This window comes from Protopterus annectens, chromosome 7.part0, assembly GCF_019279795.1.
Source record: "Protopterus annectens isolate FY-2018-M chromosome 7.part0, PAN1.0, whole genome shotgun sequence".
NCBI lineage: Eukaryota > Metazoa > Chordata > Ceratodontiformes > Protopteridae > Protopterus > Protopterus annectens.
Genome location: NC_056739.1, coordinates 909,151,057 through 909,165,992, shown reverse-complemented (window position 1 = coordinate 909,165,992; position 14,936 = coordinate 909,151,057). Strand labels below are relative to the sequence as shown.

At 36.3% G+C, this 14,936-nt stretch overlaps 1 protein-coding gene across 2 annotated transcripts in view; it reads left to right on the top strand.

Annotated features, from left to right (window-relative positions):
• Positions 1-10,272, top strand: part of NRG4 (neuregulin 4) — a 103,803-nt gene extending 93,531 nt beyond the window's left edge. For both annotated transcript variants that reach the window (XM_044076111.1, XM_044076110.1), the window contains exon 5: positions 10,129-10,272. In XM_044076111.1, the coding sequence (XP_043932046.1) occupies positions 10,129-10,216 (88 nt within the window). In that variant the 3' untranslated portion in view covers positions 10,217-10,272. The remainder of the gene's footprint in view (positions 1-10,128) is intronic.
• Positions 10,273-14,936: the final 4,664 nt, after the last annotated feature.

Sequence of the window (14,936 nt, the reverse complement as noted above, 5' to 3'; positions counted from 1 at the left end):
ACAAGATAGCAACTGAAAAGGTACCAGGAAAAAAACTTGCCAGACTTACTTAAGAGTACACAAAACTGAAGTGTTAGTTAACAAAGGAACAAAAAGGGCTAGGATGTTGAAATTAATGAAAAAAAAATATTCCACTATAAAATGTGAAATATCTATGAAATTACTATACAGGTAGAAGTTATAAGAATAATAGACCATGTTACAATGTTAATGTAATAAAAAAATACGCCTGTAGCTTATTGCTGGTCAGAGATTAGCTCACCACCTGGAAGTCTATCAAGAACTGCAGAGGTATAGAAAACATTGAATTAGTTTTCTTTTTCTTTTGTCGAAAAACAGAAATAGTAGTATGAATAGTTTAATTTAATATTAGTAGTTATTGTCCAGCCACGGTGGTGCAGCAGTAGCGTTGTTGCCTCGCAGCAAGAGGTTCTCCCGTTCGATTCTCAGATGGAGTGCATTCTTTGTGGAGTCTGCATGTCCTCCCCGTGGTCGAGCGGTGTTCGAAAGACATGCATAGAATGGGCATGCCTTCGTTGAAGGTTGGGCGTCGAGCTGGCACCTCGGCACCATAAAAATCTACTGCCCATCATTAGTGGACTGGAGTTCCGTTGTGGCAACCCCTAACAGGGAAAAGCCAAAACATGAACGTAAAAGTAGTTACTGTTTATTTGCTTAATTAAAATTCATTATAATTTGGATTTTCTGCAAAATATATTTTCTCTAGAACATCTGTATGAGGGCTGATGCCCCCTTAGACGTTGCTTTCTGAGGTCTTCTAAACTGGGAAACCACTTGCTTCATGTGAGCTTTCCTCCAAAATTCTTTACTTAAAGCACAATTCATAATATCTGCAATACCTGCTAGAAGGTATAGGATACAAAAAATATGAAATATTTAAGCTCTTCATTTGACAGTGGGCATACACTTATGTTAACATCAAAGGTCTGTGTGCAGATGCTGATTTTATATTGCAGATATAAGAAACAAAAATTATACCATATATATAAAAATGAGTAATGTTATAGTCAGACAGATTGTTATATCTCTGAAAGTGTGCAAGATTTCAGTTGGAGAATTATTCACTTTTTCAAGAGCTTTGCAATGTTATATGACATGAGGGGAGAGCATACTTCTGTCTTTTGATATTGCAAAATCTGCAAATTATGCATTTAATAGTTTCAAAATGTTTCAAAACAGTATTCATCTACAAATCCATTTGTGTAAGATGGCAAGCATCAGTAACAATGTTGCATATCTTAATGTTTTGTATAAGATGGCACACTTCGTTCACCTGTGGGCCACATGACTTTTATTAAATGAATTCAGTTATGAAAAAATATAGCTAATAGTCACAATTGGCTTTACCATAAAAGTATTTGTATCTCAGAATGTCTAAGCATACCCCACCAGGTTTTAATGTTTTTACTGACACCTAGAGCTTGCATACACCACCCCTAATGTGACAGTATCACATCATTCCATTTATGCATTATTATGCACTATTAATGTGCATATGAAAATTACCTAACATCGTTCATAACATTTGCAAACAGTGCTTAATAACTCCATGTCTGCATATCCCATGCTGGCCATTTCACTATGAATGCTTAGCAAATTATGTCAGTATGCAGATGCCTTGCTGCTGCCTTGGTTTGTGGTATGCATCAGTGGCAGCAGTAGTATAGCAAGGGTGGGGTGAAGGGGGTATGTGTGCCCCAGGTGCAATCTGTTATAGGGCATAATCTGAGTGCCCCTGCCTGCATTCTTTCTGTACCAGTATTTCAGAAATACCGGCAACTTGTTTGTGCTGTTGCTGGTAGGGAGGGGGTGCACCTGAGATGGGGTGTGTGCTTCAGACTACCATGAGCAGTCCATTGGAGCATTTCCCCCCCTTTTTTTTCCCTCTTCCAATGATGAGCTGGAGGGTGTGGCTGTGTGCTTCAGACTGTTTTTTTTTGCTCTTGACTATGAGCAAAGAAGGTGGGGTGATAGTTCAGGGACTGGCACAGGGCACTGGGTGAGCCGGATACGCCTCTGAGTGCAAGGATTGCAAAATTAGAATTTGAAAACACTGACAAGTGTACTCATTTCAGGAGTACATTAATAAACATGAGAATACTCTTACAGGTTACACAGAAACTTTGCTTTCCTGATCAGTATATTCTTGCAGGAAGCACTGATTTAAAAAATAGGTAGGAGCAAAAGAACCTCCTCTCCCCCTTTACAAATGATTTTAAAGAAACCACTTAGTTGATAATTACTCACTGAGACTATGTTTAAACTACTGTAACATATTAAGCATATACTGGCTTCACAGTGTGCGTTTCTAACAAGCATGCACTTGTTTTTAAAAAAGAGCTGTGCATGCAGGTAAACAAAACAAAGGCCACTATTGGAAGACCTAGTTTCCAGAACTGAATAAAATGGAAGTTGTACAAAAATATGAAGCAGCAGAATGCATGAACCCTTAGCAAATGTCTCAATGATTCCCTTTGGCATAAATGCTGAAGCAACAATTAGGTCTGCTTATAATCAGAAGGCAGAGTGCGAGTTAATCTGTAACAAACGAAAAGCTACAACTTTCATATTGCAAAATTAGTGCCATTGATTTGAATTGCATGGATTCCCAAATTCAGTGCAAGTTCCAACACACACACACACACACACACACACACACACACACACACACACACACACACACACACACACAAAATGCATAGTCAGGCAAATGATAATAACTAGCTTGAAAGAGAGGGCAGAAAAATTAAATATGCCTTTTCATTTGTTGATTTATTTGATTCTACATTTGTTGACCTTCTAGGATCACAGTCTAAATTCAGGAGAGATCCAAAGTATAGTATTTGACAGACTAGGGTTACTTTGAGCAGAACACCACTCAAATTCCCCAGAAATTTTAAAAAACTGTCATGGAATCTTATACAACTACATGAGCTACCAGCAACTTAAGCAGATGGGGCCTCAGTTTAATGCTGCTTCTTCTGAAAGATGCACCCCCAAATGAAGTACTTTCTCAGTTATACTGTACTGTTGTATCAGCAGATATGGGGAAAGAACTCAAAGCTCCAAACTTTTTCAAAGGTGCATCCAGCTGCCAGCATTACCTCAAGAAATTCTCACAAAAAAAGTACGCTGACTTGCAGGCAAATCATTTATTAATTGCTGTTTTATTTATTTACTTGTTTTGCCAGGTTTGTCCAGCTAGATCTGGTCAAAAAAAAAAAAAAAAAAACTTTTTTTAGCAGATACCCAAAGAGAAAAACTGCAACATATTACAAACATTTTTAAACAAACATTCGGTAATATACATGAACAAAAATTAAGTAATATATATTTTAGCAATTACATGTACATTTGCTAATTAGATTACATTCATATGAAATAAAGGCAACTGTTTTAGTAGAAAAGATATTTATAAATTAGTAGATGTTGAACACTGAACATTTGAATAGGTGTATTTGTGGGGTTGTCAAATAGATCATGCGATTAGCACTTAGAAATTCAAAGAAACAGAAGTGATCGAAGGAACTAGCTGGGGAAGAAAATGTTAATATTTTAGTTAATAGGTGGGGTACAGAGCAAGTTCAGAGACAATTTTTATGTGGGTATCATAAAGTTTATATTAGGACTACAAAGGTGAGAAGTGAGCAGTGTCACAAAACTATATATATGGCTGGGACATGCTAGTAAAACTATTCAGGTATTGGTGAAGACTGGTTGTGGGGCACAGGATTCTAAATGAAGGGAAATGGTTTGATGATATGGCAAGCTAAAGATTATAGTGGCACTTATCCTGAAGGGGCACAGGAGCAGATTTACTTATTTTGATAGGTGAACCTTTAGTTATACTTTGAATGTGTTTGCATTCTGATAATCAAATCAACTGAACACACTGATATATGCAAAGGAGTAGATGAACAAGCCCAGTGTTCCAGATGTACAACTGACAAAATTCGCCACTGTGAAGGAATAGAAGACTAGTCTACCCACCTCAAAGGGATGGATAACCACCCCATTACAGCAACCTATTTCCATGTAAATAAATAAAGGTGCTGATGCCACTTAGCTGTAATACTAATGGCACTTATGCCTGACTAAAGGATTTTGGTCAGTCTGCTGCTTTGCCAAAATGACTTAAACAGACCACTGACCTTCTCCAGAGACATTCCCAAAGTATCCACTGCTAAGACTTAGCTGAGTTACAGAAGCCTTTCTCTGAATACATGAACATAATTTACCAGACTTCAGGTTGTGGTTAAGTGAGTATGAAGTATATTTGACCCATGTGCATACCAATGGTATTTCAGGATATTTTTTGAAGCATTTTTCTTAAACACACTGAATAAACAGTAAACTCAAATATGTAAAATGATTATATTTTAGGGTGATGGTTTGAAGTGGTATTAATGAATGGTAATACTCTTATTAATAAAATGTCCACAGAGCCAGAAATAAACTTTACTCAGTAATTTATTCCATTGATGTATACATTCAGAAGTTTTCAAGAAAAATTACAGGTCCTTCTCTATGTGAAAAATACTGTCAAATAATCATGGATGGGCACTTCCTATAGATCCAAAATGTTCTGACCTCACAAAGTTGCAGATTTAATAGAATGCAAAATAAAAATACACCAATCATAAACGTAATCGGTCAAAGATAACTCATAAGGAAATGACAAAGGCTAACTCAGCTTAATTACACTCATCTTCCTTATTTAAACTTTCAGATTAAAAGGATTATTGAGCCAAAACTGTAGCACCCAATTTCAACTGACACTCAGTGATGGATTATAATGGGAGTGATTTAGTCAACCTCCTAGAGCCTACACCTCGAAGAGTGCCTATGGCCACTGTAGGAGTAGACAATATAGCTGCGGCTGTTTGAATAGGAGCACCATGTGCCCTTTATTTTTAAGCAAAAAAATGCATTCCTTACTTAAAAATATATAAATAGACAGCAGTATGCCCATTCCAAGTAGTTGGGAGAGGTGAAACTAACCCAACAATAGTAAACTTTCTGCTCCTTGATTTCCTGTGAGCTACCTGAGTCAAGGTACAGCATGGAGAAGAAATCTCATAGATATTAAATGGTAAAGGGATAGTTTCACAGTGGAATACTTTACCATGCGTACTATATGTGTGAAACAAAGTTGAAATACATTTACTGTGGCCATTTTTATCACAATCAGACGTCTGAGGTGTATACAGTTAAAGTGGCTATAACTGCTGACTGGGCATGGATAGCTGTCTGTGAATGAAAGTACCCTATACTCTTGCTGCTTGTTCATTTTAAACAGAAATTAATCTGGCTTTGCAGGACTAGTGTGCACTTTCATGAAATAAGATGGAATACTTTACTGCAAGTACTTTACATTTCTGTGAAACACATATGAACTACATTGCTACGATCAATATTGTTCTCATAATTAGAAATCTGAGGTGTCCTTCATTAACCTTCATTAACAAAGTGGCTATAGCCACTTCAATTATATGCTTAGCAAGCTTGTCAGACCTCACTTCCATTCTCTAAAGTTAAAGAAAATATTCCGGAAGAGTGTATTCTATTTGAATGCTAATTATTTTGTGATACTAATTAATCCATTCCTATGCCTGTCTGCCACTAGGATGGTATAAAGGACATAGTGTATCTAGTTTTCTGAAAGGCATTTGACAGTGTTCTTGTCAGGTAGGTGTTGGAGAAATTAAATGTAGCATAATTACTTTCTCTATGCACTTCATGAGAAATATACTGTGAAATCATTTTTTGAAGTCTGATATACTACATCACTTTAACCACATTAGTGAAAACTTTCTATAGGAAACAAGTACAAAAGTACAGCTAAAGCTGTACAGCAAGCAAAGGATCAGGAAACAGTGACTCTGATGCAGACAAGGTTGTGGACTGATGGGCAAATGAGTTCCCATATGAAGGACCAGCAGACGATGCAGGATGAATCTGAAGAAGATATGTCACAGGAAGATGTTCTACAATTTTCTGTAATATGCTCGCAGGAAACAGAGCAAAGAATGTTCTCTCAGTTTTGAAGAAAATGATCTAAGGAAAGAGCTGTATGATTTAATAGAGATTGATAGATATATTAATATAGATAAAAGAAGTAGATTACAGAAAGTAAATAAGGCCCGAAATGTTAGAGGTCGGATAAAACAGATGAGCACAGTAATCAAGACTATTAAAGAAAAGCCATATGATATACGTAAATAGAGTATATTACTGTGCAGCGAAATTAATAACAGATAAAGTCTTACCACAAAAATATAGAGCAATAAGGGAAAGAAAGGAAAGAAATCAAATGCCAACATGAAAGCACTGAACAGAATAAACTATAAAGCAATTAAGACAAGAAGTATCACTGGTAGAAGAAAATAGAAGAGGAAACAGATCAACAAAATACCTAGAAAGATAAACATGGCAAAAGCAATGAACAGTTTTCAAAACAGAACAGGCTCTGTCATACACTACTGCAAATAATAAACTAAATATATCCGCACAGGCAGAAAAACTTAGAAGAGATGCAGATAAATATAATGGAAAAGTACAAAAATAAGCAATTCATTAATGACCCAAAAACGTTTTATAGAGAACTGTGAACCAAAGCAAAAGAATAGAAACGCCACCAAAAAACTAAGAAATAAAAACGTTTTATTAAGAACTGTGAACCAAAGCAAAAGAATAGAAACACCACCAAAAAACTAAGAAATAGACACATTTTGGAGAAATATTTATGAAGACCCTGTGGAACATAACAACAATGCTGAATGGATGAGGAGCTCAAATGCTGAGGATATGAAATGGGATGAAGTATTGATCAATGAAACTGAAACAAAATAAAGAAAAGCTCCCAAATGGAAAACCCCAGACATGAATGCAGTACCTAACTTCTGACTAAAAGTATTTACATCTTTACATAAAGATTTAGCCATGATTAAAAAACATTTATATGCACATCTCAAACAGCCGTCAACAGGAAATATGATACTCCTCCCAAACAGGGAATTTGAAAGCCATTCTAAAAAACTTCAAACAAAAAACGATGTGCAAACTATATGCCAGCAGAGCTTAGAGTCATTTAGAAAAAAAAAACTCAATCATGGCAATATAACAATAGGGTAACAAAACAAAGTCATGTGGAATAAAGGATCGTTTTAATGGAAAATTGTAAAAAAAAAAAGGGGGGGGATAAAGTTCTAATGGAAAATTGTAAAAAAAAGGATAATTCTTTGGGGGAAGAATTTGTAAAAAAGGGGAAGAATCTAAGTATGGCATGGATGGATTACAAAAAAGCATTTCACAGCATCCCACATTCATAGATAAAGGAGTGCATACAGATGTATAAGATACACCCTACATTGATTAATTATATTACAATGACCATGAAACAGTTGCAAACCAGTGTGCAGTTAAGTCACAACAAAGGGCAAATTATTAATCCGGGGTTAACAATTCAAAGGGGGATTTTCCAGGGTAATTCTTTGTCACTGCTGTTGTTTTATGTTGCCCTTAACCCATTAAGCTGTGTACTTAAATAAGTCCATGGTTACAGTTTGGATCCCAGAAAACAACCTTGTTTAAGGACTCTTCATCTACTTTTTGTGAATAACTTAAAACTGAAGAGTTCATCAGATGAGGAGTTGAAAGCACAACTTCAAGAGGTTAAAATTTCTCACATGATATACAAATGTCATTTGGTTTTGATAAATATACAAAAGCAATGTTTAAAGCAAGAAAGTTGCAGTACCAAGAAAACATCAAATTGGGATTGAATGGAATATAAAGGAACTTGAGTAGGAGGGTGTATATAAATATTTGGGAATTAATGAATGATCAGCAATAAAACATGAGGAAATGTTAATAAAACTCAGTAAGGAGTACTTCAGAAGAATAAAGCTAATATTGAAAACAGCCTTGACATCTAGGAATAAAGTCCAAGCTATAAATCAATTTGCTTTTCCTGCTCAACTTACAATTTCTGGGGTGATTTGACCCCAAAAGGTTTTGGATCATTTGGTTAGAAAACAAGAAAAATGCTTCATGCTTATCAAGTGCTATATAAAAATCAGTGTATACCAAGATTATATATTCCTCATTCTGTGGGAGGTGTGGGCCTGCTTGAAATTAATTACATGTATAGATGTGCAGTTATGGACCTGCATACATGTCTGCTGACAATATAAATATATAAATAGAGTGAAAGTTTTATAACATGAAGCTAAGAAATCAAAGATGACTTCCCTGCTTTGTTTAGCAGAAGCATATTGGTGTCAAGCAGGAATGAAAATTAAGCTAGAAATAGACAAAAATTAGACAGCAACTGAATGTGCCAAGAAACAAAAGAAAGAACATAAGGAGAATGATCAGATGAGAAGGTAAGAAATATGGAAAAGGGATAAATATTGTGGCAAGTACAGAGATCTCCTGTAACAACCTTATGTTGATCACTTTTGATGCAGGAGTGGCCAAAGAGAGGTGAACTGAAACCAAAAGATGAAAGGTTAATAATGGCGACCCAGGACAGTGGACTACTTACACATTGATTTACAGAGTCCATTGAACATGTGCAGGTTGTATAAAATAGAACTATAAACAGTCACATCTTGTTGCTGGGTGTGATATACTCATAGCAAAAAGCCTGTATACTGAAAGGCACAACATTGTGACAAGACTGTTACACTGGGGATTGTGTTAAACACTACAATATTGAAGTAGTTGAGAAGCATTGGAAACATAAAGCATGTAGAGAATGATGAAGATTATATCATCAAAAACAGATATAGTATTCCAGGAAAAAAAGACAAAAGTAAAATGGATCTGTGAAATTGCTATACCCAGTGATTACACTGTCTTACGTACAGTGAGATACAAAGTCATAAAATACCAAGATTTGGAGGCAGAAATGAGAGCAGTGTGGAAGACAGATATACACACAGTTCCAACAGTAGCAAAACCAATGGGTCTAATAAAAAATAATTGGCAATCTTATTTAGATATGCTACTGATACATCCAACTCCATATGAATTACAAAAGTCATAAATTCTGGGAACATTACAGCACTTTTGGCTGACATCAAAGACTGAAACAACACTACTTTCATGAACTTTAATCATACCCTGGCTTAGGAACAGGGTCAATTCCCATTGTGGTATTAGAAACCTAAAAGACTTGGAGAAATTAAACTGTGTGAAAAACCAGTTATAGAAATGGAGTAATACAAAAAGACATGACCTTGCTTTTGGACATTGGTGACAGAACTGATATTCATTAATCTCACCAGCAAGCCCCCATGAATCTTTGCCTTAAACTTTCCTGGTAGTAAGAGTAGCAGGCCTATAACTTCTTGACTCCTTCCTAAACTCTTTTTTTCTGGGGACACAGATGCCATCCTCAACTTCTATGCCACCACTCCAGTTTCTAAAGAGAAACCTATCAGTTATACCTGTGGAGTGGAAACTGCCCAGCTGAGTAGAAGCAGAGATTGTCAGTTAAAAGAGAACTGTCTGGAGAAAAGTGTGTGTGTGTGTGTGTGTGTGTGTGTGTGTGTGTGTGTGTGTGTGTGTGTGTGTGTGTGTGTGTGTGTAAACAATTAAAACTTTTCAGGATGAAGGCATCATGGAAGATATGCAAATTCCCCATAAGGGCATATAAGTATTGCACCACAATAGTTCTGAATACACAGTATAGACAGATACACAGATAGAGAGGCAGGCAGTTAGGCAAGCAGACAGACAGACCGAGTCAGTGGAAGTCTGTTGAAAGCGACATTTGTCTTCAGCAGAAAGTCTTAGTAGACATGACATCCTCTGTCTGCTGTATATAATGAAGTTGATTCCAGGGCTCTGTATTAGGGAAATACTAGCTAGTTATGTCCAGTTTGTTTAAAACCTTCTTTTTGAATAGTTTTACTGACTACTACTTCCCCATTAATACATTTAAATGCTATATCAAAATAAGCTTGAAAGAAGTAGAGGTTTTCCATTTGTTTAGCATTACAATTACAACATGTCCCTGTTTTATGTTTGTTAGCAGCCAAACAGTCTGTTTTATTATTTATTTAAAAAAAAGTGATATACTTTCTTCTTTTCTTTTAGAGCATGGAAAAAAATGAAAAGGAACAATTCAAATGGAACCCCATACCATCATGTGGCAGGAACAATACCTGATACAAGGATTGTGTAACATAATTATGTTTGTAATTGTCACCAGCATTATTTAAATAAAGGCCATTTATGATACAGTGTGGTTTAATGAATGTACTCCATGTAAGCTATGTCTTCAGCTATAGCAGTACATAAATATTTTTTATATATTAATGGATTGAGCGATTGATTGATTGATTGATTGACATTTGTTTACCTAGAAAGTCCAACTGAGCAAAGGCCCATTTTCAAAGGAGGCCTGGGGAAAAAGCTCCACAGAATACAAAGTACGATAGTAGATCAGTATCTGTCACAATAAAATGTACAATGGTAAAAGAATGTAATCGTCAAATGTATAAAAAATATATAAAGATAAAGATAAATACATTTGAGATAAATAAGCAAAATGAGTATAAACAGAAAAGTAAAATATTGGTAGTATTGGTTTCAGAAGGTAAAGCTTTCCCTCTGCAGTGTAACACAAGAGAGGATATTTTGAGTTAAATTAGTTAGATAGTAGTATGGTGAAGTAGTAGAGAGTTGTAGGCCAGCACAGGCCAATACAGGAATCAGACATATTAGTTTGAGACAAATTAAATAAGGCAGTCAGCATGAAGAATATGAGGAAGTGTGTGGAAAAAAAGAGAAATTCAGGTATTAGCCTATTGTGGCATAGGAACAGAGCCAAGAGTTGGGGGTGAATTATTTAAGTAAAGGCTTAAATGAATAACTGTTAGATAGTGACCTGATAGGGATCAGGATGGAATTCCAAAATTTAGCCACACAGTTTGCCTATAAGCTGTGACCTACAGTTTTCTTTCACCTATAAATTTCAAGTAGTTGTCTGTCAGTTGTGCAAAGGGGTTGATTTGGAAGATAGTGGTGGAGAATGTTGCTGATAACTGGGCAGGAAGAAGGGTTATATATTTTATGTACCATTAGAAGTTGTGTGAATGCTGGGTGATTTGGTAATTCAAATCAGTTTATTGATTAAGTACAGAGCAGTGATGTGTATGGTAGGGTTGATTGGCTGGAAATTGCACGGCTTTAGTATAGCATTGTTCCAGTTTGGATTATAAAGTGGACTGTAGATTGGTTAAGATGGGAGAGCCATAAAGAAAAGCAGGTTAAATATAAATGTTGGCTAGAGTTGCTCCAGTTGGGTGTGCACACAATTTCTTAGCTATATAAAGCATACCCAGTTTTTGATGATCTTTTTTTTTATACAAATTTGTATGAGATCAGACTTTAGATTATTATCTATTATACAACGACCCCCTCATTAATATTCAAAAACATGCATGCCGATTGGTCAGCATGCACATTGTAAATCAGAGTTATAGTAATGGAAAAAGGTCCAGTCGCCTGGACGTTTTCCATTACTATTACTCTTTTTTTTTTTACAACAACGGAGAACGCAAGATCTCGGTTGCTTCACACTGTCATGCTATGTTAAACGAGTTTAACATAGCGAGACAGTTTGTAAAAAGCAACAGAGATCTTGCTTTCTCCGTTGCTTTTTTTAAAGCTGTCTCGCTATGTTAAACCCATTTAACATAGCAAAACAGTTTTTAAAAAGCAACGGAGATCTTGCTTTCTCCATTGCTTTTGCCCACAGTTCTGATGTACTGCGTAGGCATACGCATGTGCAGTACATCAGAACTGCCACAGAATACCAGACAGCTGTGGAAGGGCAGCAAGGAGGCATTATACAATGACATTATTTAAGAAAAGTAATAATTTTTTTTCTTAAATAATGTCATTGTATAATAGCAATAACCCACTTCTGGGTGTGGGTAATGCTGGATTTAACCACGGTTGGCTTTGTTTGGCCACTCGGGCTGCGCCCTCGTGACCAAACCACACCAACCGTGGGTAAATTCAGCATTACCCACACCCAGGCGTGGGTTATTACTATATTGTTACACCAAGGAGATTAATATGAGAATCAGCTTCAGTTTTAGTATTGTTTATAGAGGAGGTTTTGATTTTTTTTTTTTGTGAGCCTGAGGTTTAGTGGGAAAATAAAAGTAGCTTTTTGGGGGGATTCAGCAAAAGTTAATTCTCAGAGAGCCAGCTTTCCAATGAATTAAGGGTATGTTGGGTAACTTAGGTAATTGTAGCTAGGATAGTCTGTCAGAAGAGCAGATTATAGTGGAATCACCATCGTATTCTATAAGTGATGCTACTTGAGAGAACGTGTAAAGACTGTTGATGAAAATGTTTAAAAGGAGAGGACCAAGAGGGAAGCCATTTATTGAAAGATTAGGGAAAGTCACTGAGAGCCATTTTACTGTCTGATATCTGTGTGATAACTAGCTAGAAAACCATTTAATTGCAGTGACAAAGAGGCCTTGGGTAGACATCCTTGACAAGATTTTTTATGTTATTTATTTATTTAGTTAGTTTGTGGGACACTGTAAAGAAAACTTTGGATAAGTGTAAAAAGCAAGATGAGAGAAATTTGTCATTGTCTCTGGCCTTGCTGGTGGTGTCTACAAAGGATACTAGGGCAGTCATTGTTCTATGAGCAAGACAAAAGTTCTCATCCTTCCAGTGGAAAATGATATGGAATTTTTACCAGAGGGAGTAAATGTAGGATTCTTGAATGGATATATTGATAAGAACTGACAAAGGGAAAGCAAGTGAGTCAGCTGGTAACTTAAGGCTTTCTGTGGGGAGATTGTATGCAGAGGGTGAGCGTGGCTTAAGTTTGTATTGTAGATGTCTATTGTATAAGATATAGACTGGTTTTAGTGTGAAGAGGGTTATTTTATGGGAAAGGAATTACTGATTGTGAGGAGACTTGAGAGGAGTTCAAGATAAGTGCAGCTATATAGTCTGTGAATCAGGAGTTACATTTAGTAGCTGTCTCTAAGTGGGAGACATTAGGGCATGGGTTGGGGCACTGTTAATACCTGGGTGTGAGGTTTTCTTTTTGTTGTTGTTATTTCTGTTTTAACAGAGGACCAGAAAGTTCTAAGATTATGTCTTTGATTGTTTTGAGGATCAAAGTGGTATTGTATCTTATTGTTACAAAACTGTCTTTTTGTGTGATTGTAGAGGTTTTTTGTAGTATTGTATGTTCTGAGAGGATTTCTCTTTTTGCCGTTCTTTCCATGTCTTGTCTCTGCTGTTAATCAGATTTCTACTGTGAGCGGAGAGCCTGGAGGGATAGTTTCATTTTATTCATTTCCTTCTGAATGGGACAAGCTCATTCAGGGTATATTTAAAAATTTGGTATTGCATGCATGTATGATAGCATCTAGTGGTAGGCTTTTGAGAGTGGACCACTTAAAGAATTATAGAATGTCAGTGGCCATATTGCTGTTAAATTGTGAAAGGTTGCGGGTCTCCCTGTACAGGTATACAGGTGGTGTATGGAATGGGAGAATATAAGTCTGAATATATTTTGAATGATGATCACTGGGGAAGTCTGAGAGGATACCTGATAAACTGTATTTGCTAGGATCAGAGAACAGGATCTAGTCTAAAGTGAAGCAACTATTTTTGGCCTTGTTGTAGTGAGTGTGGGAAGTAATAAGTTGTGTGAAGCCATGTAAATTAATATTAGTAGTGGGATAGTCGGAAGTAAAATTTTATCAATCAATTTTGGCAATGCTAAGCATAATAATGTCATTATGGATAGTACTAGATACCCAATATATGGTGTCTTCCAGAACTGGAATAATATTGCCTGGAGGAATGTAAACAATTATGCAGAGATAGGCTTTTGGTTATTTACATTGAGAAGGCATATAAGTAGTTCTGCAGTGTCAAATTTTGATGGGGTTTTAGTAAAGGGAGAGAGTATCGGGGAGTAAGGAAAGAGGATTGCCACACCAGCTGCTTTTTTATGCAGTCTGCTAGACTGATGATATTATAGCCTACAGAAAGGGGTTCTGAGGCTTTTACCTGAAGGTTCAACCACGTTTCAGTGACTGCGGCAATATCTGGTGAGTGTTGTGAGATCCAGAAATGGAGTTCAGTAACTTTATACTGTTGACGTTTATAGAAATAATATTTAATTGTTTACGAGAAAGTGAATTAGGCATTGGAGTTGCGGAGTGGAAGGATTGGGTTAGGAGACAGGACCAGGATTAGGGTTCTAGGGGAGGATTTAACAGTTGTGTTGGAGTGTACTGTAAAGTAGCAATGCAATAAGAAAAAGCTTTTCAAAGAAAGATAAAATGGTTAGAACAATTAGAAAGGTAAAGTAATTACTGGGCTTGGAAGCATACATTTACAAATATGGTCTGATCTCACACATTTAACTTACTCATCTAAGTTTTCATTAAAGTGTTGGCAAAACTTAGTAGTGAATCTACCTTGTGACAAAGGGTAGAACAAATGATGAATGTCTGGCCAAAATCATTGCAAAGCAGACAGATGAGCATTCCAACTGTTAGTTATCAACTGCCATAAAGAAATGCCACTGGTAAAAACTGCATGTCTGCTGTAATTTCCGCTTCCATAATCGGGTATCCATGTAATTTCAAGAATCACTTGCCCAATCTAACTAGAACCTATGTCTCTAGTAGACAGAGGCAGCCTATAAATGGTTGACCCCCCCATGCCCAAGACTACATGTGCTCCTTAAAGTAAACCTAGGGTATTAAAACATGTCTGATGCATTTAAAAAAAGCATGTCTAGGCTTGAAAAGACCTCCTGGAATTGTTAGCCTAGTAATCACCTATGAATCTATAAAAAGAGATTGTCTGAGACTGCTGTGCACTGTTTAGGGGAATTTCCCCTTCCC